This window comes from Mesoplodon bidens, assembly GCF_964165515.1.
Source record: "Mesoplodon bidens genome assembly, chromosome: X".
Lineage (NCBI taxonomy): Eukaryota > Metazoa > Chordata > Mammalia > Artiodactyla > Ziphiidae > Mesoplodon > Mesoplodon bidens.
The window spans coordinates 107875254-107898784 of NC_138163.1; the positions used below are offsets into that span (position 1 = coordinate 107875254).

General features: G+C 38.2%; 1 protein-coding gene across 4 annotated transcripts in view; it reads left to right on the forward strand.

Annotated features, from left to right (window-relative positions):
• LOC308608777 (transmembrane gamma-carboxyglutamic acid protein 1) overlaps positions 1 to 6172 on the forward strand; it is a 184509-nt gene extending 178337 nt beyond the window's left edge. For all 4 annotated transcript variants that reach the window (XM_081222106.1, XM_081222107.1, XM_081222108.1 and 1 more), the window contains one exon: positions 2084 to 6172. In XM_081222106.1, the coding sequence (XP_081078232.1) occupies positions 2084 to 2569 (486 nt within the window). In that variant the 3' untranslated portion in view covers positions 2570 to 6172. The remainder of the gene's footprint in view (positions 1 to 2083) is intronic.
• Positions 6173 to 23531: the final 17359 nt, after the last annotated feature.

Below are 23531 nucleotides of genomic sequence, written 5' to 3' on the forward strand. Positions count from 1 at the left end.
GACGCCAGGCCTGTGGCATTCAAATCCCAGCCCCAACATTTGTGTGTTAAATGACCTTGGTTTTATAATTTGGTAACATCTCTGAGCCTCCATTTCCTCATCTGCAAGTAGGGATGATAATTATACCTTCATTATTGGGTGTGGCTTAAGAATTGAGTTGCTATAGGTAAAGTAAAAATCAGTGTTGTAATTCCATTTTTGCCTAAGCTTTATTTTTAACCCTGGAAAATAAAAGTGTGACTTTGTTTTAAAGTTTTTTTCTCCCAAAGGAAAAAAATTTACTAGTCTGTAGATTTCTGAGCATGCCAAAGAAACTACAGAAATTGAATCACACAAGCCAAGCATGAAAAAAAAGAATCATTTTCATGTGCATCATTGATGCTCGATTATCCCAAAGTGACTGGACAAGATTAAAAAGCCACATTTTATTGTGTTTATCTAAGATTAGCATTAGATAATTATCTGAAATCACATATTTATTGTGTTTTGTGGTTAAGATTAAATGCGGGGGCGGGGGGAAGGAGATGATGATCTGAGAGATTAGGAAGAGAGGAGAAATCCTCATCTATATAGGTAAAGAAAATCGACTACAAATCAGATACTTGGTGGGTCTCTGTAAGTACATTATTAAAAAGTTTCTTGTGGTTTAGTACAGTTTGATTCCAAATTTCTAAAGAATGTGTATGTGTGTAAGGATTCGAATGTGAGTTGGAAGTAAGAGTAGATGTAAACCGAAAATGTTACTAGTGATTATATCTTTGCAATGTAATTCATTGCAGATGAGTGGTTTTCTCTTTTAGATGTTTCTGCATTAGTAAATTTTTATGTAATATATATTTTCTGTAATAAAGTTGGCAATCCTAAAAGTAACAATTATGCAAAAAGTTAATAGTGTACAGTTTTATTGTTTAAGAAAAGCTTCATGTATCTGTGTTTCATGAGTTTTCAACCTGTGATTATCAAGTGATTGTTTCACGAATAAAAATATAATTTCAAGTTTGGGGTATTGTCCTAAAATAAATGCTGTATGATTTGGGATTATACTGTCTCTAACCTTGGCTTGTTTTAATATTGCACCTTGTGTATTTTCATCTGTACATAGCCTTTAGTAAATACCATATTTCTTATAGCATATTGAAATTTTATCTTAGAATCACAGAATATTGTAATAATAATGTACCTTATAGGAGATTGAGTTCAGGGGTGGAACATTGATGACTGTAGGTCATTTGTTATACACAGTCAAAGCCTTTATGAGTAATAAAATATAGTACTATAAAACAAGCAGCTTTATAATGCCCACCGTCTTACTTTCTGCCAGATATTTAAATAGTATCAGTGACCTGTAGTGCCTGCAAATATTGTTTTTTTAAAAAAAAGCTATTATTGGCTAAGTTTAAGCCTTGAAAACAAAGTCTATAGCATTGGGGGTGGTGTTTGTACCAAGGTTTGGGATATAGATTAATCAGTCAGTTTGAAGCAGAGGCTTGATTATGATATACAAGAATTCATTATAATCACTACTACTTATTCAATGTTTATATGCTAGGGACTTACCTTAGATGCATTAGAGCTGTGTACTTTGGGGCTGGGGAGGAATATCTGGTAGAAGAGGATCCCAAACAGAACCATTAGAAAACAAGGCATTCATCTGTGAAGCATTTGAACAGCCAGAAATAGCACAATGATGATGGGATCCGTGAATGAGAAGCTCGTAATTGGACATGGAAAATGGTATTTAACTTAGATTTTAAAGGGAAGATTATGTGGTATATTTGGAAAAAGGAAAATTCCTTATGCTTTTTTTCCCCTTGTAATATGTCATAACTGAAAATACAAATAACACCAAGTCTTAAAGACTTTTGGTTCTGACTGACCATATTAGGGGAGGATCCAGAGTGAGCACCATGATTTGTAATTTCTTGTCAGGGAAAATATAGGCTGTAGGTCATCTGAACCAGCGAGTCTGGTTTTGGGTTTTGTTTTCGTCATGTTAATAGAACCCAGATATGTGTTCATTTGCTATCTATCTCCTATCTTTTGAGTACACTGATTTTCAATTCATTTCGTCTTGTATTTTCAGAAGGAGTTTTGGAACACTTACACAAAAGCACAACAAGGAGAGAGTAACAGAGGAAGTGACTGGTTTCAGTTTTACCTTACCTTTCCATTAATCTTTGGCCTCTTCATTATCCTCCTTGTCATTTTCCTAATCTGGAGATGCTTCCTAAGAAACAAAACTCGCCGACAGACGGTGACTGAAGGCCATATTCCTTTCCCTCAGAACCTCAATATTATCACTCCGCCTCCACCACCAGATGAAGTTTTTGATAGCAGCGGATTGTCGCCAGGCTTTCTGGAATATGTAGTTGGGCGCTCAGATTCCGTCTCCACTCGCCTGTCCAATTGCGATCCCCCACCGACCTATGAGGAAGCCACTGGTCAGGTGAACCTGCGGAGGAGTGAAACAGAACCTCATTTAGATCCACCCCCGGAGTATGAGGACATCATCAACTCCAACTCAGCCAGTGCCATTGCTATGGTGCCTGTGGTCACCACCATCAAATGAAACTGCACACTTCTTTTTATTATAATCATTTTTAAAATACTAATGAAAGAACTTTCTAGCACTTTACCACTACATAAATGTGCATTTGACTTATTGGATTCTGACAGCATACCACTTCACATCCTCTGATTTGATTTTCATTAGTTTTGTTTCCTACTATAAATTCATTATCCATGCTCATTTTTGCTAATGGAAATATGTTAAGAGGGAAAAATACTAGTGGAGGTCTTCATGTGAGGAGATGTACATGTGTGTACGTATATATGTTTATGTATATATGTACATATATGTGTTTGTACATCAGCCCAGTGTACGGGCAACTGTCTTAAAAAGTCATTAACATCTATCTAAATCACCTGTAAAGTTAGAACATTACTCACCAAAACCGGGGTGGGGGAGAAGGCACCAACAAGTTGTGTAACAGGTAGCAACATGCTGTTGAATTTTGAAAATAAGATGAACTTAGCATGTTTTCTAATTCTTACAGGCTTTTGTTAACCTTCTTCAACTACCTTAAAAGGAAAGAAAAATGCAAGCAGTCAATCTTGACTTTAGGAACATCTCAGAAGGCAACAGAGAAGGAAGGCACAATAAACAATACCTTGCTTATTTCAGTGGACAGCAAGAAAATCATGGGTCCTTAGTGGCATTTGGCTGGTTTCATAGGAGGGATTTTTGTTGCTGTTATTGACTGCCTCCCCCACAAAAATTAAACAGTATTTGCTCAGTATCTTTCCATGTCTCATGCTATTTGTATTAACATCTTGATGGAGTGGATTTCCTGGCAAAAGAATAATTTCTCAAGTAGATACACGTATTAATGACAGGGAACAGATGCAGATTTCTCCTTTGCCCATTGGCCACAGTATTGTTTTCTCGTTGTTTCATTGCCCTTTACTCCTTCTCCTACCACCACAGAATCTTCAAGCACCTAAGAATTTAGTTAAAATTCCTGAAATTATTTTCTTAATGTTTTTATATAGAGTGACGCCTTTGTCTCAAGATGATTAGGAGGCAATTTTCCATTAAATTAAGAACTGTGATTTTTATATTGTTCTCCAGTTGGTGGAGGAAGATTGCAAAGTCTGTGCTGTGCCACGTGCACAATAAATCTAGTTATACCTGCACACAGACCTCATTGTTGCTATTTCATTTTGTATTTTCATCAGATTTTTTTTAACTGCAGGATTTTTACTTTTCCCTTGGAGCAGGGGGAACAGGCTGTGAATAAACTGCCAACATAAACTGGCTCAGAAAGGAAAAATAAAAGTTATACATGCACTGATGGAAAATTCATTATATCGGTCAGGGAAATGTCTGTGCCACTCCCATGACTGCGTAGTGTTGAGCAGGGTTTGGAAGTGTCGTACCCTGCTGCCTCCATCTCCAGCCCACCCACACTCCCCCAAACCCAAGGAAGGAGGACCCTGAACTAAGGAGTCAGATGACCTGAATTCGAATTCCGCTCTGCCATACACTTGCCAGGCTACCTTGGCAAAGACCCACATCTGACCCTCAAATTTCTCCCCTCTGAAACAGCAATAGTATCCTTTGCCCTGCCTTTCTCCTGGGGCTTTAAAAGTATCTAATGAGGTGGTGTGCATGAAAGTCATTTGTAAGAAGTGAAGAGCTCTCTAAGTGAAAGGTCATAGCATCGTTCTCATTGCTCCTATGAAGGGAGAATTTTCTCCCCGTTTCCCTAAAATGTATCTGAGTTTTCACATAGCGAGGAAGTGTAGAGTAGGCGGCTCCATAAATGGCTAACGTGTTCCTAATCTGGGTGTGTGGGCTCTTAGTTAAACACCTGTCATTCTCTGGTCTCTACGGATGCTGCGCCTACCTAATGACGACTGCCAGCTCAGCACAAACAGGATTAAGCAAATGTTGGAAAGGGAACTAAGATGTCTATGTTTAGATAATAGGTTTTATAGCTTTCATGGACTAAAAATGAATAAATCTTGAACCTGGTCTCAGCAGAAATGACAATATTATTTTGAATTTGGTCATGAGTTCATGGTGATCTGTGGCTTCTATGTAAAGCTGAGAGTGGGAGTGTTTGAGCCAGTGATTTGTGTGCATGTGTGTAGGTATGTATTTTGGTTTATTTTTAAAACAAAAGTAAGGCTCCTTTTGTGTGGACTTTTTTGTCATTAATAACAGGCCTTAGATTAAACCAGCAGTTTTCAAAGTGTGGCCAGTGAACCCCTGGGTGTCCTTGAGAACCTTTGAGGGGATCTGTGGGATCAAAAGTATTCTCATAATAATAACCAAGACATTAGTTGTCTTTCCACTCTCTCTCTCTCAAAAAAGTAGTTAAAAATGTAAAAGCCATCTTCCCATGAATTTTTTTTTGTTTTAGAAAACATAACTATTTTCTTTAAAGTGTTATTTATGTTAGCATGCAATGGACTTTTTACTTTTTAAATGAATAAATACTTAAAAATTTTTTCAGTTTTACTTTCTTAGATGGCAAATACTGGTACATATAAACTCCATAAACAAAAGCTCTTTGGTGTCCATATCCCCAACAAATGTTGAGTATAAAAGGGTCTGGAGACCAAAAGTTTGAGAATTACAGGATTAGACAAAGAAGCAGGATGTTCTATTACTAAGTATGTATTCTTGCAATTTTATTTTACATTCTAAACTCCTGGTATTGGACTTAATGCTGCCTCTTAGAGATACCCGAATTTCAGTATAAGAATGAATGTTGATCCTTGAAGGAAAAGCCAAATGATTAAACTGATCAATGACTACAGCTTTTTAGACTGTTGGTCACAGACCACACTACTCCACAGTGATAACTGGCATCAGCCACAGGTCTCCTGGCAGCATTCAGGTGATAATGACAGGATAAGTAAATTTTTAAGATAAACAAAATAAATACTTTCTTCAAGAAACAGTCTCTTCGGTTACTTTGTTTTGTTTGATATTGGTTTGGGTTTGACATTTTTAGAAACCCTTTTGCTACCCCATCTGGTTTTATAAACTGCGTTTCTTAACATTTGTTATAATTAAAGGGGCTTATCTGGAATAACATATATTTTTTATGCTTTGGCCTTTCTTACCTGACTATTACATTCACCTTTGATTATTTTTAATAAAGGTTTATTTTTACAGATATATTTAGTACCTTCCTTAAGCAGTAACTAAATTGAATCAACCAATGTGCATTTAAATGAAAGAATGAGCTTCCGGGTCTTCCAGTGGACCCGTTTCCAGGCCTCCACATGCACTGCTTGTGTCTGGAATCCTAGAACTGGCACTTTTCTGCCTCCCTGCTTTGAATGTTACAATGAACTGTTATCTGTTGAAAGTAAATTAAATGATTTCTTGTTTTCCTATTGACCAGTACAAATACAGATGCTGTGTTTGATTCACTGTTACTGATGACTTCAAGATTGATGATCTGAGAGGATAACTGTGGAGGTAGCTTTAACTTGGTTCTGTGTAAATAGCATGTATTTTATAATATTACACATTTTTAAACACTTGGTTTACATTAAATTATGGTATTTAACTATTTTTATGTTTATTCTAGGTAAGGTTTTTCTTATGTTTCTGTGTTTTTGGTATGCTAAATAAAGCTATTTTTAAACCCAAGCAATTTCTTCTGCCATGTGTTAACTATATTATGGTTAGGTGATAAACAAGCTCTTATTGTGATGTTTTTAACATGGTAAAATTATTACATTTTTTCTTATGAATTTAGGGAATATTGGTCAGTAAAGAAATCAAAAATTACCTGGTGAAAACTTCAGGCTGTTCTCAGCATAAGAAAGAACCATCTGTACTAGTTGTGAATGATGCTGGAATGATACAAAATGGGAACACTTGCTCCAAAGGGATACACTGAGTTCCCTGCTATAGTGTGGTTTGTAAATTACTGGGACTAGTGTTGTCTGCAGATACAAAGGAGCTGGGTTTTTCCTCCTTAGCAGAATAGCTTGCATTTGACAGGAGAAAATGAGAAAGGAAAGCAAAGGATACAAACATATGTGACCACAGGGCATCTCCCTAAGTGCAGTTACCTCAAGACTAAAAGCTGATGTGCCATGTCATTAACCAAGCAAATGTAAATATGACTTGGGCTTTATGGTATAAAAAAATTTAAACTGTTTACTTATATCCAAGGAAGAATTTTAGGTATAAATTATAAGTTTAAATATACATTTTATAAGCATAAGTTTTCAGAGAATTGTCCAAAATGTCATAGAAAGGTACTTTTAAAAACATATAGCAATTTCTAAAACTTACATAACTTACATCTTAACACATCCATGAAACCCAACACCTGGATCAAGACATTTCCAGGACCCGAGAAGGCTCCCTGTTACCCCGCCCCCTCCTTAAAGAGAACACTATTCTCACTTTGATCATAAAATATCAGTTTTTAAAATTTCATACTTGTCTGAAGTCCATATGGACTTGCCCCTTTTCCTTTTAGTTTTTTTTTTTTTGCGGGACGCGGACCTCTCACTGTTGTGGCCTCTCCCGTTGTGGAGCACAGGCTCCAGATGCGCAGGCTCAGCGGCCATGGCTCACGGGTCCAGCCGCTCCACGGCATGTGGGATCTTCCCGGACCGGGGCACGAACCCGTGTCCCCTGCATCGGCAGGCAGACTCTCAACCACTGCGCCACCAGGGAAGCCCGCCCCTTTTCCTTTTTAAAAAAATTTCCAAAAACTTCAAGCTAGAAGTTCCAGAGCTGCTCTTCCATCTCTTGGCCCTCCTTGAACTCACCTACTCATTCTAAGCCTTTTCTACATACCTGAGGCTCTTTGAGGGCCAAAATTATGTTTAATGCTTTTAACTCTCTTCCACAAATACACCAAATACCTAAAAGTGAGGACTCTTCTAATACTATAAATTGACCAAACCATCAGTACCTTTCTGGCTGGTCCCCTTAATGCTTGTCTTCATCCTAAAATTCTTATCACATGCCATTTCCTTAAACTTTGTATGCTAACATTTTGTTCTCAGGAATTTTATTTACTTTATCTACTACTTTTTTTCCCTTTAGATCAAAACCTGCTATAATCTGGCCCCACAGGCTTATCCAACCTTATTTCCTTCCATAGCTCAGATGATAGATATTTACAAAAGTACCTACCTTGTGTTAGACAATAATGGGATTAGAAGGCAATGGTGCCTATAGCCCTTCTCCCTGGGGATGAGACTGGGATAACTTCCTAACCTTCTAATTTAGTGCAACCCTAATTCTACCCCATCTCACAGAGATTCTTTTTGCCCAAAGTTCTATGGTATTTATAATCAGTCATCTTTATCATGTAGTCCTTTATAGCAGGCTATGTTGTGACTTTTATAAGTTTTTAACAATGGAAACAATTTGAAATTTTTTTCATACAGCCCTAATATATTAAACAGATGAGACTATTGTGGTTGACTACAGAAGTGGGAAGCTTGGAACCTCACCATCTGTGACCTTCCTTGTCAATCCCCCTTCAAGTCAGTCCAAGTTCCCTCTGCAAACATTAGAATTTGATGAACATAACTGGAAAACCACTGAAACATCTCCTTGGAAAACCACTATAACGTCTCCTATTGATGTCCAATTTCTTAGTCCCTCATTTTTCCACACACGCAAAAAAGCAATCTACAGAATCTCCTCCACTAACACACTGCTTAGGGTTCAAAATGTTCTTTCTGGTCCAACTGTTCCTAGCATACTGCACTGGCCACCAACAAACACTATCAAAATTTTGTCAGAGGACAGCACTATGTAATGTTAGTAGTTCTGATTCTTTGGTTACATCATTTCCATCATCACCATACTTTTAGCTACATTTTCAATACTCAGTCCTTTTGCATTTGTGGAAATGATAGTTTGATTGTATCCACAGACCATATTTTAAAATAAGCGTAGAGTAATGTCAATGAAAATAGTATGGACAGAGGACTCCAAAAGCCTGTTCTTCCACAAAAGCAGCAAATAAACTGCCAAAAACTGTCAGAATCAACTTCATTAGCACTCTGGAAATAAAGTTTATAGCAACCAATCAAGAAAAAAACTTTAACTTACCCTGTCCTTATCCCCTGCTTCCCTTCTCAGTGGCATCTTGGAAGACAACAGCTCACATTCCATGTATAGGTTCCTAGTACCAGAAGGAGAAAAATGAACCTTATTCTCAAAGAATTGAGGTTGGTTGTTTAGCCCTTTATTTTGGCTTCCTGAAGTACCAGCACAAAGGGCTTATGTTTATTTCACCTCACTTGGAACTTTCCCAAGGTGGAGGCAGCTACCAGGGTGGGGTGGGGACATTCAAAAATACTTAAAAGGTAAAAGCATTAGCTGCTACCTCCTGGACAAGAAGTAACAGTTGGGATAAATAAGAGATAAAATGAAAAACTTGGGAGGAAAGGCTAGGGAATGAAGAGAATAAGGACTTTGAAAAACTCCCAGATAGTCTTAGGAATCTATTAATAGAAGGCCAAGCACATATCCAAAGCTGGGTACCTGCTCTAAAAAATCTGAGAGGCTGGGGCTTCCCTGGTGGCTCAGTGGGTAAGAATCCACCTGCCAATGCAGGGGACACAGGTTCGAGCCCTGGTCCAGGAAGATCCCACATGCCACGGAGCAACTAAGCCCATGTGCCACAACTACTGAGCCTGCGCTCTAGAGCCCGCGAGCCACAACTACTGAGCCCACGTGTCACAACTACTGAAGCCTGCGCACCTAGAGCCAGTGCTCCAGAACAAGAGAAGCCACCGCAATGAGAAGCCCGCGCACCGCAACAAAGACCCAACACAGCCAAAAATAAATAAATAAATAAAATTTAAAAAAATCTGAGAGGCTTTAAAACTCACCTTTGTCTGATCTTCAGGTTCTCCATAAGCAAGAAGTGAAGGTTATGATAGAGTTGTATATTATTTGGCTGACAGCTGAAGGTTTCCTCCAACACAAAGAGCCCATCTGCCAAAACTAGGACACTTTTTTGGGGGGGCATTCTAGGCATTTAGGGAACTCTGTCAAGTCACTAGCTGACCACTACAATAACAGAAACGAGACTTCTATCACATGACAAAGAGTACAGACTTCAGCCACATACGACTTCAACCACATATGACAAAGAATACAGACTTTACAAAATGAGATTAAAACGTTACTAAAGCAACAAACAACAACTAAAACAAGTAGCAAAAACAAACCCTGAGGAGGGGGAAGAATCTGATTTCCAGAGTTGCTATCCTTTAATATTAATTCATAGCTCCACCTTACTGCTCAGTATAGTCCCCAGTCCCCACCATCTAGGAAGCCTGATGAGAAAACTCAGGCAACTGTGGAGCCCATCCTACAGCCTCATGTGGGCAGGGCACAAAGCCAACAGTCCTATCCAACAGTTCTCAGCCAGCAACACACACCCCCAACCTTGGAGCTCATGTAGTGGCCTCACCCCAAAATGGACCCAGCAAGCCCAAGTGGCCCAAGGATGTTACCAGCAGACATGTACAGGAACCCAACAGCTGACTGGTGAAGAATTGTCTCTGACGAAGCAAACCTGTTAAGTCTGGAAGAGGAAACCACTTACTCAAATGTGCAGATACCAATAAGGAATCAAAGATCATAAATAACCAAGTAAGTATGAAACCAAAGGAAACTAAGAAAACTCCAATTACTAATCGTAAAGAAATATAAATTACGAACTGTCAAAGAATTCAGAATAATCCTTTTAAAGAAGTTTAGTGAAATACAAGAAGACACAGACAACTCAATGAAATCAGTAAAACAATACATGAACAAAAATAAAACTTCAAAGGAATAAAAACCATCAAAAACAAAAACAAATCCTAGAGCTAAAAAATATAAAAATATAATGAATAAACTGAAGAATTCAGTAGGGAGCTTCAAAGGCAGACTCAACCATACCAAAGAAGGAATCAGTGACTGAGAAGACAGGAGTATTGAAATTATCCAGTCAGAGGAGAAAAAAGAATAAAAAGAGTAAAGAAAGTTGATGGGACATATGGGACACAATGAAAAGAAACAATATCCACATTATAGGAATTCCAGAAGGGGAAGAAAAAGACAAAGGGCCAGAAACTATATTTAAAGCAATAATGGCTGAAAAAATTCCCAAACCAGGGGAGAGAAATTGACATCCAGATCCATGAGCCTTTAAAGGATGCCAAATAGGTTGAACTCAAAGAGAGCTACTCCAAAATACATTATAATTAAGTTGTCAAATGTCAAACACAAAGGCGGAATTTTGAAAACAGCAAAAGAAGAGAAGTTATGTACAAGGGAACTCCCATAACACAATCAATAGATTTCTCAACAGAAACGTTTCAGGTCAGAAGAGAATAGCATGATATATTCAAAATATTGTAAGGAAAAAAAAAAACCCTGTTAACCAAGATTCCTATACCCAGCAAAGCTGTCCTTCAGAAATGAAGGAGGGATAAAGACTTTCTCAAACAAACAAAAGCTGAGGAAGTTCATCACCACTAGACCTGCCTTACAAGAAATGCTAAAGGGAGTTCTTTGAGTGAAAGTAAAAGGACAATAATAAACATCATAAAAACGTAAGAAGATAGAGTAAAACTCACTGATCATGGTAAATATATAGTCAAAGTTAGATTCTTTACTATGATAATGGTGGTGCTAATTCACTTACAGCTCTAGTTTAAAAGTTAAAAAGCAAATGTAAAAATTACCATAACTATAATAATCTGTTATTAGTTATACAATATAATAATATGTAAACTGTAATATCAATAACCAAAAATGTGAGGGGAAGGAGAAGTAAAAATGTAAAGCTTAGAAATTCAGGTGAAGTTAAGTTGTTATCAGTGTAACACAGGGTGTTATAATTTTAACCTATTTCATGTGAGCCTCATGGTGACCACCAGGAAAAAAACCTTTAGAGTTACACAAAAGAACACGATAAAGAATTCAAAACATACAGATACTAAAAGACATCAAAACACACACATACAAAGACAGCAGGAACAATGGATCTACATAACAGCCAGAAAACAATTTAAAAAAATGACAATAGCAAGTCTTTACCTATCAATAATTACTTTAAATGTAAATGGATTAAATTCTCCAATCACAAGACATAAAATAAATGAATGGATTAAAAAACAAGATCCAGAGAGGAGCTTCAAGATGGCCAAAGAGTAAGACACAGAGATCACCTTCCTCCCAACAAATACATCAGAAATACATCTACATGTGGAACAACTCCTACAGAACACCTACTGAACGCTGGCAGAAGACCTCAGACCTCCCAAAAGGCAAGAAACTCCCCACGTACCTGGGTAGGGCAAAAGAAGAAAGAAAAAACAGAGACCAAAGAATAGGGACGGGACCTGCACCAGTGGGAGGGAGCTGTGAAGGAGGAAAGGTTTCCACACACTAGGAAGCCCCTTCGCGGGCAGAGACTGCGGGGGGCGGAGGCGGGGGGAAGCTTCGGAGCCACAGAGGAGAGCGCAGCAACAGGGGTAAAGAGGGCACAGCGGAGAGATTCCTGCACAGAGTATTGGTGCCGACCAGCACTCAGCAGCCCGAGAGGCTTGTCTGCTCACACGCCACTTATTTTGTCAGGAGGTAGTGATTAATTTCCTTCATTTATCGTGGGTAGACCCCTCTGGGTGACCTAGGCCAATACAATAGGCTAGGTCTTAGGATAGTTCTGACACCATTTACTTCAATATGATTTTTTAAGGTAAGATAACAAGAGAGATGCAACATTGAAATGTTTGAAAGCAAGCTGCAATGGGAATCCTGCACCAGCTACAGAAGGCAACCTCAGCTTGAAAAGACCTTGGCCCTTGTTTTATAAGATGAATGTTGCATAGGGACAGAGGGTGAAGCCGGACTGGTACAGGGTGCCATGGGCCACAGGCACATGGCTTTACTGTTTTAAACTCTTAATCTTTAAAACACTAGGGAAGGAAGGGTTGAGCGAAGTGATACTACCCTGTCATGGGAGCTTTGTACTTTCATAGGATTTGGGTCTTATTTTTGTGTTTTTAAGCTAATAATTTGCAGAAAAATAAGCCAACTTGTAGGAGAATTCCCTCATCAAAAGCAATTAGGATTGGAATTGGTTTGGTAATTGGCAAAGCTGGCTAAAGTGGAGAATTGAAAACTTCATTTTAACATAAAGCTATATGTACATTTATTTATCAGTCTTTTGACTTAAAGCCCGGGGGTCTTCTTTGAGTATGGCTCCATCAATAGATGGTCCCCGTAGTCACTCTTGAATAAACCATATACATAGTAGCAATAACAGTATTAATAATAACATTTGAGCACCTACAATGTGTCATGTACTTTTAGTCCTCCCAGTATCTTTTTGAGGTAGCAATTATTATCATCCTCATTTCACATTTGAGGTTAAGAAACTTGCCTAACATTATACAGTCAGTAAATGGTAGAGATAAGATTAAAACACATGTTGTCTGTCTTCCAAGTTTACACTCTTAACCAGCACAACATCATCTCTAATTTCCACTTCTGGGTGTCCTTAGAGAAGAGCTTTTACAAAACTAAAGGCATTTGTGAAGCAGTCTAAGTACAGAATCCTAGACTTTTATGATTTTTATCCAAAACCTTTAAGTTGTCTCCCCCATACATATTTTAACAGCAATTTTACGAGCTCTTCATCTGCATTAAATCTTCCCAAAGTATTTTCATGAAAACAACAGTTGGAATTTCATGAATTCCAATTTATATTTCATCCGTTTATGAAATGTTTAGTCAAATTATGGAATTTAAATTGTACATACAGAATTACAATATTTGTGATCAACTTACGGATGTGTACTTGAAATAAATAGGTTTGGGAACAAACGCAACGAAGAGCAGACCACTTAACTGGTGGGACAGAAGTAGGCATGAGTATTATTGCCCAAGAGTATTCACTGTGCTGTGGACATGGGTTAGTATGTTTTACAGTTAAATGATCATCATTTCATCCACAACTCCTTCAGGAGGAGGTCAGTGAAGAGAGTTTCTGCCATATTTAAATCTCATCTGTGTTTCACTACAGTCACAAGCAGTATAGTAATTGCTTCTCGGTTGTTTGGCTAAGATGAAGTGTAGTAAAAGTGGTATAGTGATTATGCACATCACCTTCACATGATTCCAGAGGAATGTGTTGTATTTTCCATTTTTATTAAAAGTCTAACATGTCAGATAGTTGATTTCATACATGTGTATGTGTGTGTATATATATATATATGAATAGCCTTTTATGTATGTATATATAGCAATAGCTTTTTAATATATAAGTTTATATATGTATATATGAATGTGAACATATATATGCATGTATACACGCACACACACATATATATATACATTATATAGAGCCTTGTTTTTTTCTGTTTTTTACTTTCAGATCCATTCAAATCAGCTTGCTATATTAGTTTCCTATTGTTGCTGTAACCAATTACCACAATTTACTGACTTAAAACAACATATATTTATTTTCTTATAGCTCTGGAGGTCAGAAATGTCTAAAATCTGCAAAAGTCTAAAATCAAGGTGTTGGCAAGGGTGTGTTCTTTCTGGAGACTTCAGGGGAGAATTTGTCTCCTTGCCTTCTCCAATCGTCAGAAGTCTCCTATATCACTTGGCTAGTGGTCCCTTTCATCCCCTTCCTCACATCACTCCAATCTTTTGCTTCCATTTTGCATTCCCTCTTCTGTTGCCAAATCTCCCGCCACCTCTCTCCCGTAAGAACCCTTGCGATCACATTTAAGGCCCACTTGAATAACGCAGGCTCATCTCCCCTCCTCAAGATCCTGAAAGTCATCACACCTGCGAAGACCCTTTTACTATGTTAGCTAATATGTTCACGGGTTCCAGGGATTACGATGTGAATATCTTTGGGGTTCATTGTTGAGTCTACGGGCACGTGGCTTAATTACAGACTAAGGAACTAATTTCCAAAAGTAAACTGAAAAACTAATCAGGTCAATGTTCTCAACAGGGATGCCTAGAACGCCTAAACTGTGAAGAATTAAACAGTTAATTTAACTTTTAAAAGCAATTTAAGAATTTTGGTAATGGAGAGTCTCAGATTGAATTTGAGAACTTGTAGCGTATGTGGCTCATTTCTTTTAAAAACAAAATCTATTTAAAACTTAAGAAAAAAATCCTCCCTCTCTTCTGCCTTTGCTCTTATCTTCTCACTCTTCTTCCCTTCCTCTTCTCAGTTACACGCCTCTGTAACTTATTTCATGAGTCTATACTGTAAGTTCTTGTACTTTTATAGTCATTTCTTGTTCAGTTTTGAACTCAATAAGAAAGAAAACCCCAACTTGATTTTCTCTGTTATCAATCTTAAGTGGAAGGGCAGTACTTATGTGAAAAAATATGCTTATGCTAAACTTACATAGAAAATATATAACCAAAATAAATATAAACAGAATAATTTATTTTTCTTGCATCCAGTGAGGAAGCTGCCAGATTGCTCTTTCCCGACGTGGGCCATAAATTAGATTAATTAGTTTGACCTCATCCTGTTTATTTCTGGAGCATTTTGGCTACTCTGAAGTCCCACAGGGCTTTTAGGGCTAATGTTATCAGTCTTTTGGGTGACGCTGGTTTTTCTACATTGGGGGCTTATGAGCTATCTCTAGCTTTTTTTTCTATCAGGGAGCTTGCACTAGGGCTTTTTCTTGATCTAAGAGATTTTGTTTGTGGCTTATCACTTCCTTTCTTTCCCTTAAAAATATTAACACTATACCTTTATAACACTTTTACTCTACAGGGGAACAAAATTTGCCACACCAAAATGTGTCTCTTTGACATGCGGATTATTTCAAGGTGAAAACCATCAAGGCCCAAAGACTCAGGAAGAATCTTTGACCTTCCACCTCACTGCCTAAAAGAATTTAGACAGAAGTCCTGTCCCAGAATAGAGCTATCACTAGAGATAGCTAAAGAACACAGGCTAGATGTATTGGGGAAACTCAGCAGGACCTACAGATCGGGGTCCACTCTGTTTCTGCACCATCTCTGCAAAGCCCAGCAAACATTTGTTTAGCAAATATTTGCTTTTCCATCTCCGTGTGAATTGCCTTCCTCCCCGTTGAAGTTCCAAACCACTGCCCCCAACATCCTCTTTTGTCTTTAGCTGAAGATGGTATTTAAGGTGAGGGCTTCAGACATTCTGGCAAGTTACTCCATTTTCCTGGGTCTCTCCCATGTCTACATGTTACTAAATTTATGTTTGATTTTCTGCTGTCAATCTGTCTCACGTCAGATTAATTCTTAGACCAGCCAGAAGAACTCAGAAGGGTAGAGGAAAAATTTTTCCTCTCTGACGCCTCTTCATTCATTTAGTTGCTTCATGCTCTTCTAATAGCACTGTCTCAAATCTTCCATTCTCTCCATTTCTACAGACTGTCTCCTCAGCTAACCAGCTGTTCATGATTTTGAAACGGGTTTGCCCTCTATCTCCTTACAAATATCATCAGGTTTTCAGTGCACACATTTTCTAAATTGTAAACAGTGACTGAATCATGGGACTGTGAGCAATTTTTTTCTTTTTGATTTTTTGGGGCATTTTTCGTATACTTTATATTGTATAAATTCTAGAAAATATGATATATAATATATTAATATACAATAATATATTAATGTATTATAATTCTAGAAATATATTATTATAATATATATTATAAATTCCAGAAAATATTATGTACTGTATTAAAATAATAAAATAATTTCTTCATAAAATGATTGTGACAGAGATATTGGCTCTTTCACAAAATAGTTTTTGATCATTTCTGCACAAAAATCCTGTATCGCATACAGAAATTGCCATCTATTCCTATATCTTTTGGTTTCTCGCTCCACTTCTCTCCCTCTCTGTATATAGGTGTGAAAGGAGCTAAAAAAAAACTGTGTTAAACATTTACTTAGTAAAACAGGAAAGAGGTTAAAGTTCGTTACAATAATACAAAGAACCCCGCCAGAGAAACTATGAAAGATCAGCTAAAATATTCTAAGTTAAAAAAAAAATTAAAACCCAACTGTAACAATAAAACAAACCATGCACAGTTAAGTCCCAAATCTGACGAAGGGAATACTTTTGAAGGGAGAATCAGTAATCAATGGAGAACTTTTCAAGCTTTGGGATTCCTGAATGCATTACATGCAGGCCACTCCCACATGTCAGGGCAGAGAGCCCCAGAGAGAAAGGTCAAAGCCCAGCCCACCAGCCTCCCTGGGGTTGAAGGACAATCAGCATGAAGGTAGCCCAGCTGCACCAACCCTCAGGGGCAAGCTCTCAGTGCTCCTACCCTCCATATAGGCTGTAGATTACCTTCTTGTATATAAAAGCTATATATCCTATATCTTATTGTACAAGAACTACAGTCTCCGTATTGCCCTTATAATATAGAGCAGGTTGCTAAAACTACTGAGAAAAGGGAGCAGAAAGAACATCTTATAAAACACCGCCCCCGCACGCAAATACCAGTCTGTCTATAACTAAAGATATCACTCTTTACTGTAAGTGGGCCCCTTTGCTCCTTTTGGATCAACTGCATAAATACTTTTCTGAGGTAATCTTGATCCTAGCAGTATTCTTGTAATATGCAAGAAGTAGCAACTTTCTTTCCCATTAAGAAGAGAAATGTGGACTAAAAACCGTATCTTTTTTTTTTCCATCTTGTAGCCTCGATTAAAAGGAGAGCGTTGCACATAAGGTGCCACGTGTTTACCGTACCATTTCCTCTTCTTGGACACACAGAACGACAACATTCCCAACCTCCCTTGCAGATGGGTTGGGAGCATTTCACTGAGTTCTTGCCAATGGAATGTAGACAAAAATGGCACGCCGCTTCCAAGTCCGGCTATAAAAAGCCTGTGTGCAAGCAACTCTCTGGCTCTTTCTCTCCCTATAGCAGAGGTCATGCAAGCCACGTGTTTACATGGCAACATCACAAGATGGTGGGAACCTGGATCCCTGAGTCACTAAATGGACGAGAGCCCCTGCCAACCCACATCAGACTCGGAGGGAGAAAATCTATACTGAAGTCCAATGTCTTTATCTATAATGACTTAGAATCAAGGTCACAGCCTTTGTGTTTACTTCTCACCTTATGTCTTCTGTGATGCCCCTTATTCTTCCTTCAAATATCCTTAATTTATGATATGAATTTCCAAGTAATTATTGTTCTATTTACTTCTTATTTTTATTTTACTTTCTTTTGAAAATTCTATTTTTAAAATATTTAAATAGCTTACAGAAAAGTTATATTTGGTAGGCTCACTTTTAATAGCTAGGCCGATTATTTTTATTATAATATCCCACTAGCGAAAACACCATAGAAGCTTTTACAGTCACAAAGTTCATCTTATAGTTGTCATATTTGAAATCACATAGAGCTATCAGTTTTGCTATAGTACAGCTGAGTAGCTCTACTAGGTCCAACCCTGCCACAGGAAACAATTTAAGATGCTGGGGGAAAAAAAAACCCAAAATAATATAAAACAAACAGTGACTGGGAGGCATAGGAGAATAAACAAAAACAGTAGATCTTGGAGGGAAGTCGAAACTCGGAAGAAGGAACGGAGCACAGTACCAGTTTTCCATCTGTTAGAGACTGAGGAAAAAACACAGATATCTCTACCTGGAGAGGCTAAAACGCAGACAATCTGCAGAATTTCTGGCCTGAAGAAATAGAGGATAGAATGCAGAGCAACTACAGCCACTGGAAAGCAAGGGGGTGACAATGGAAAGGAGACGGGGGTGGGGGTGGGGTGTATCGATTTCTCTCTACAAATTTTGCTCAATTCTGTGGCTGACCCCTGAACTGCACAGGTGCTAGGGTAGGCTCAAATTAACACAGCTAAATGTAAGAGAGCTGAAATCTGAGATGTTGCCACCTCAGGAGATTCAGACCATGAAGTCTGAAACCAACCAAATGACATACCTGATTTAAAAACAAACAAACAAGCAAAATATCAAAATCAACTCTTCAGGAGACTATAGCAGAATCCAGAGTCTCCATGATATAACAGTCACAATATCCAGGGTAAAATCCAAAATTATCCAACAAAACAGGAGAACGTGGCCCAATTTTTAGGAGAAAAGTTAATCAACAGAGATCAACCCTAAGATGACTCAGTTGTCCAAATTATTAGGCAAGGATACTAAAGGAGCTATTTTAATTATGCTCAGGGAAGTAAATAAAAATACCCTCACAATGAATAATACAGACAGGGACTCTCAGCAAAGAAGTACGAACTCTAAATAGAACCCAGTGGAAATTCTAGAACTGAAATCAGATAGAGTTGCAGTCCACCTCTCAATTATGAATTACAAAGTAAAATTAATTTTTTATAACATAGCTGTAAACAAAGAAGATCAAAGAGCACTGCTCAGCACCCAGCTCTAAGTCATTACTGACTGACAGTGTACCCTGAGAAGAATTCAGGATGAAAAACAGGATGAGGCACTCTGTGCTTTGGAAAAAACAAGCCCCTTAGAGAGACCCATACATAGAAAAGCACTAAAATCATTAACCTGAGATACCTGTTCTTTGTGAATAGCAGTAATCTTCTACCAAGATGCATGCTTGACTGCATAGATTCCCTAGCCAAGAATCATATATAAACTAGGCTTCTTCCTCTTCCTCTTCAGAGCAGTTCCCTCAGAACTACTGAGAGGCTGTCTCCTGGGCAAGAGTCCCCAGTAAGGTCTTGACATGTACACGCTGCTATATTTAAAATGGATACCCAACAAGGACCTGCTGTGTAGCACAGGGAACTCTGCTCAATATTTTGTAACATCCTAATTGGGAAAAAAATTTTGAAAAAGAACAGATACATGTAATATGTATAACTGAACCACTCTGTTGTACACCTGAAACTACTACAACATTGTTAATCAACTATACCCCAGTATAAAATAAAAAGTTAAAAACGAACACCAAACTCACAACTCTTGTATCGTGCATTTTTCTTCAAGTCGACCTATCAACAAAAGGAGCAAACTGCCCCCATCACCCCCTCCACTTTTCTCCAAATTCCTTTTAGGAAGGAAGCATTGAGAAAAGCCTGAGGATGTGGGGAGAAAAATATAAGTAAGGAATAATGGATTCACTTCCCTTCCTTAAAGGTGTTTACAGTCTTAGAAATAATTTTGTGAAGCCAACTCTACTCACCTTTACTATGAGGAATGTAACAGAAATAAAAAGATCTTTGTTACAAATGATTTATATGTTCTAACTGGACTGACAGTATTGGAAAATAATCCTTTCTGAGACAATATTAAAGTTCTTTGATAGACATAGTTATTTGTCACATCACTTCTACTTTAACGACAGATCATTTCAATAGGCTTCACATTGCAATTAGAGTAACTCCCTGCCATCTCTAGTCCTCAAACTATTCATTACTCTCACTATCTTCCTTCTTTTTAACCTTATCCTCTTGCAACTTTCTGGCAAAACCCATTGCCCCTTAAGGCCAGCCTTTTACTATTTCTTCCATTAAGAAATCTTCAGTTTGTGGAGAAAAAAATAAAGTTAATTACAAAGTAGTCAGTGGGTGGCAAGCGGAAAAACACGGGAGGCCGATGCTAAAGTTGCATACATGTCACAGGAATCGTACAGGAAAGGAAGAGAGTTTCAAACCATACTCTCAAGAGATGAAATATCTCTTAAATTATTACTCATATTCTGGAAATACCCTGTGAAACTATATGAAACGTGTTAAATGCTGTCATAACACTGTATTTTATGCACTCTGAAAAATCATATTGCTTTAAAGGATGAGGAAAAAAACTACAGTGATGCTTAGAACATGCACATTGCACTGCATTGTCATTTTCTAACATTTCATACTGTGTTACAGGATCTCTTCATGACGTATTTATTATGAAATTGACATTTCAATTTTACCTGATGCCAGGCATTGGCATTTTAATCCTGTCAGGCATCTTTTCTTTTCATGTGATGATCTCAGTGAACACTCTGCTTTGTTCTTTTCTTTGGTTTTCAATTCCATTTCAAAACATACTGTGTGAATGTGTTTTCTTCCTTTGTTCACAAATATTTAACAGCCTTCCAGTACCTAAAAAGAAGAGTAGATAAAACACATACTGATATTGTAGTGAAGGTAATGTTACTGTAATTTTAAAAGACAACATTCACAAAACACAAACCGCAAAACATTTTTTAAAGAAGAAAAAAGCATTACAAAATAACAAACAAACAAAAAAGACAACATTTGTTAATAACATGATCCCTCTATCTCTGCCCACTTTCTCCCTTGGCTGATAGTTTTTAAAGTCCACAGGAGATCTTCATATGGCTTCTTGGATTTTTTTTTTTCTCACAATTCTCAGAACAAAGAATAATTGTGCCCCAAGGCTAAAGGAACAATGACATTTCTGCTTACTTTTCTTTAAAAGTGAACTATTGTTTCTGCTGTGTGCATTCACTGCCTTCCTGATTCTCTTCCAGAGCTTGTTACTGTGTAAAATGTTTGTTCCAGGCTGATGTATTGAAATCAAAGATTGCAAATATATTTGGAGTTTTACTTATCTGGTCAGAACAGGGGCAAGGCATCATCTTTCTACAAGCTTCTCATGAAACACATGTACTTAGCACTGCTTTTCAAACTAAAGCCTGTGGATGTAAAATGCCTGTAGAAAGTAGCTGTGCTGAAGGGTTTCCAAGACCATCCCCACATTCAGATTCACTAGAGGGACTCACAGGACTCAGCATACAGTGGCACACATGGCTAAGATTTATTACGGTGATACAGTATGGATATACAGCCAGATCACGAGGGGAAAAGACACAAGCAGAACCTCGAGGAATCCACATGCAGGCTTCCTTTTACTCTCTTCCTGTTACTAAACCAAATTTGGGTCCGCGTGCCCACTGAGCAGCAAAGCCAGTCTACTGACACCAGGTGTGGTAAAGGAAAGTACAGCATTTACTTGCAGGACACCAAGCAAGGAGAATGGGCAGCTCATGCTCAAAAGACCAGAACTCCTTGGTGGCTTCAGGGGAGGGTTTTTGAAGGCAACATTTGGGGTGAGGGCTGCAGGATGCAAGACTTTCTTCTGATTGGTTGGTGGTGAGGTAACAGGGTGATGTTTTGGTAATCTTAATCAATCATCAAACTTCTGGTTCCAATCAGTCTGAGGTCTACTTGCTTGTAGTCAGCGTGTAGTCACCATCCTCCGCCTGGGTGGGGAGTCTTAGTTTTTGCAGAACGACTCAAAGATATATGTCAGATTATTATGTGGAGGTCTTGAGGAGGAACTAAGACTCTGTATTATTGCTGAACTACTGTTGAAGCTGTCATTACTTTTCTTGCTTGACTGCTTTTCCTTTGTTTCTGCATTCCCTCACTTCCCTAATTAGCAAATGTTTGAGTCTGCTCTTTGGAACTCACGAAGGGTCTAGGAGACTAAAGCCTTTTTCTACAGACAAGAAACGGGGGACACAGAGACGCTTTTCTACCAGGGAGGGCCCACAGGGTCCTACTTGGTTTCATTCCTCCCATGAGGGGTCACTCAGAGCGCACTCTTCCCCCAGCAACAAAAATGCAGCAACACGTGTGTGATGCTACTGCCCTGGGACACCCATTAGAGACTTAGCATTCGGGCTTTTCATTGGGGACTGGTCACGTAGGTACCCTCTGTCAATCATATATCAAAATTCCCCCCAGAAGGAAAGCAGAGTTCAGCAGGAACTACACTGCACAAACCACTTAGACCCAGTGAGTCACCCTTATCAGTTCTGGGACTGGTGGGAACCCTCCCAAACTCCAAGTTCCCAGAGCCAGGCAAGGTCCAACCTTACTAACAGACCATTCTTACGAAAGCAGTCTCAGGCATGTTATCTTAACCCTTTTTCTGCATAGTGGCTAACCAAGCTAGCCTTGCAAATAGAACATTTTTGAACACCAGCAATCTACCTAAAAATAAATGCCCTTTATACTGTAGCCTGCCTACCCTAGCAAAGTTACTGTAATAGCAATTTATTTTCTGGTTACAAATACAGATTTTCCAATGTAATTTATCAGCTTTTCTTTATGAAGGAAATGTAAACTGAAAAGCCACAATAAAAAACAAGTGATCTTACATTCTTCCGTCCATGGTCTCATTAACCAGCTTGTCAAGGTATTCAATTAACAGGATGTTGGAATTAATCGGAGTTAAAATGTGATTTCTCTCTGATCCTGTTGAAAACTAAAAGCCTATTATGACACGTCTGGCCACTCTAAGTCTCTTGGCAGGCCTGGAGGTTCATGTGTTAATAGGTGAGTTGAAGCTACTGCATATTCCTTGCTGTTCATCTCTGCTTTTACTAAAGAAGCCTTTCACATACCTACCAGTTTAAACCATTTTTTTAAATAGTTGTTTTTCCTTTAATATTAAGGATTCAGCTGCTTATCTATAAGCACAACTGTTTTTTCATCCGTTTAGCCTACAAAAGCCTGCTACTCCCTCCTTATATACTTTAAACATAGATAATCGTTGTATTGGACTCATTCTACTAGTGCAGGTAGGTGATCATTATGCTTTTGGGTAAATTATACCTACTCTTAACTCACTGGGATGTATTTTTATCTGGCCCTAAGTAATCCTGTTTTTGTTTTATATATTCAGGGATTCCATGTGGATAAGTTCAGTTGGATAATCAAAATGGTCTTATTTCACTCTGGGGGGGCTTGGTCAGCACCTGAGCATAGAGTGGTATTAGGAGCACCGACTCTGGTGCCCAGGGAGACTAGGATTTGCCTGCTCTCTCTGCCACTTACTGTGTCACCCTAGTTAAGTCTCTTAGCCTCTCCTCAATCTCTAAAATTGTAAAATCGGGGCAGGGGGGATAATAGCACCTCCTTCTGAGCATTGAAGGGATTAAATAAGTATATAAAATTTAGTAATTTAAGATATTGTTTATTATTATTCTCATTTCACAGCTGTGGATAATTCAGAGTTGGCTTTAAA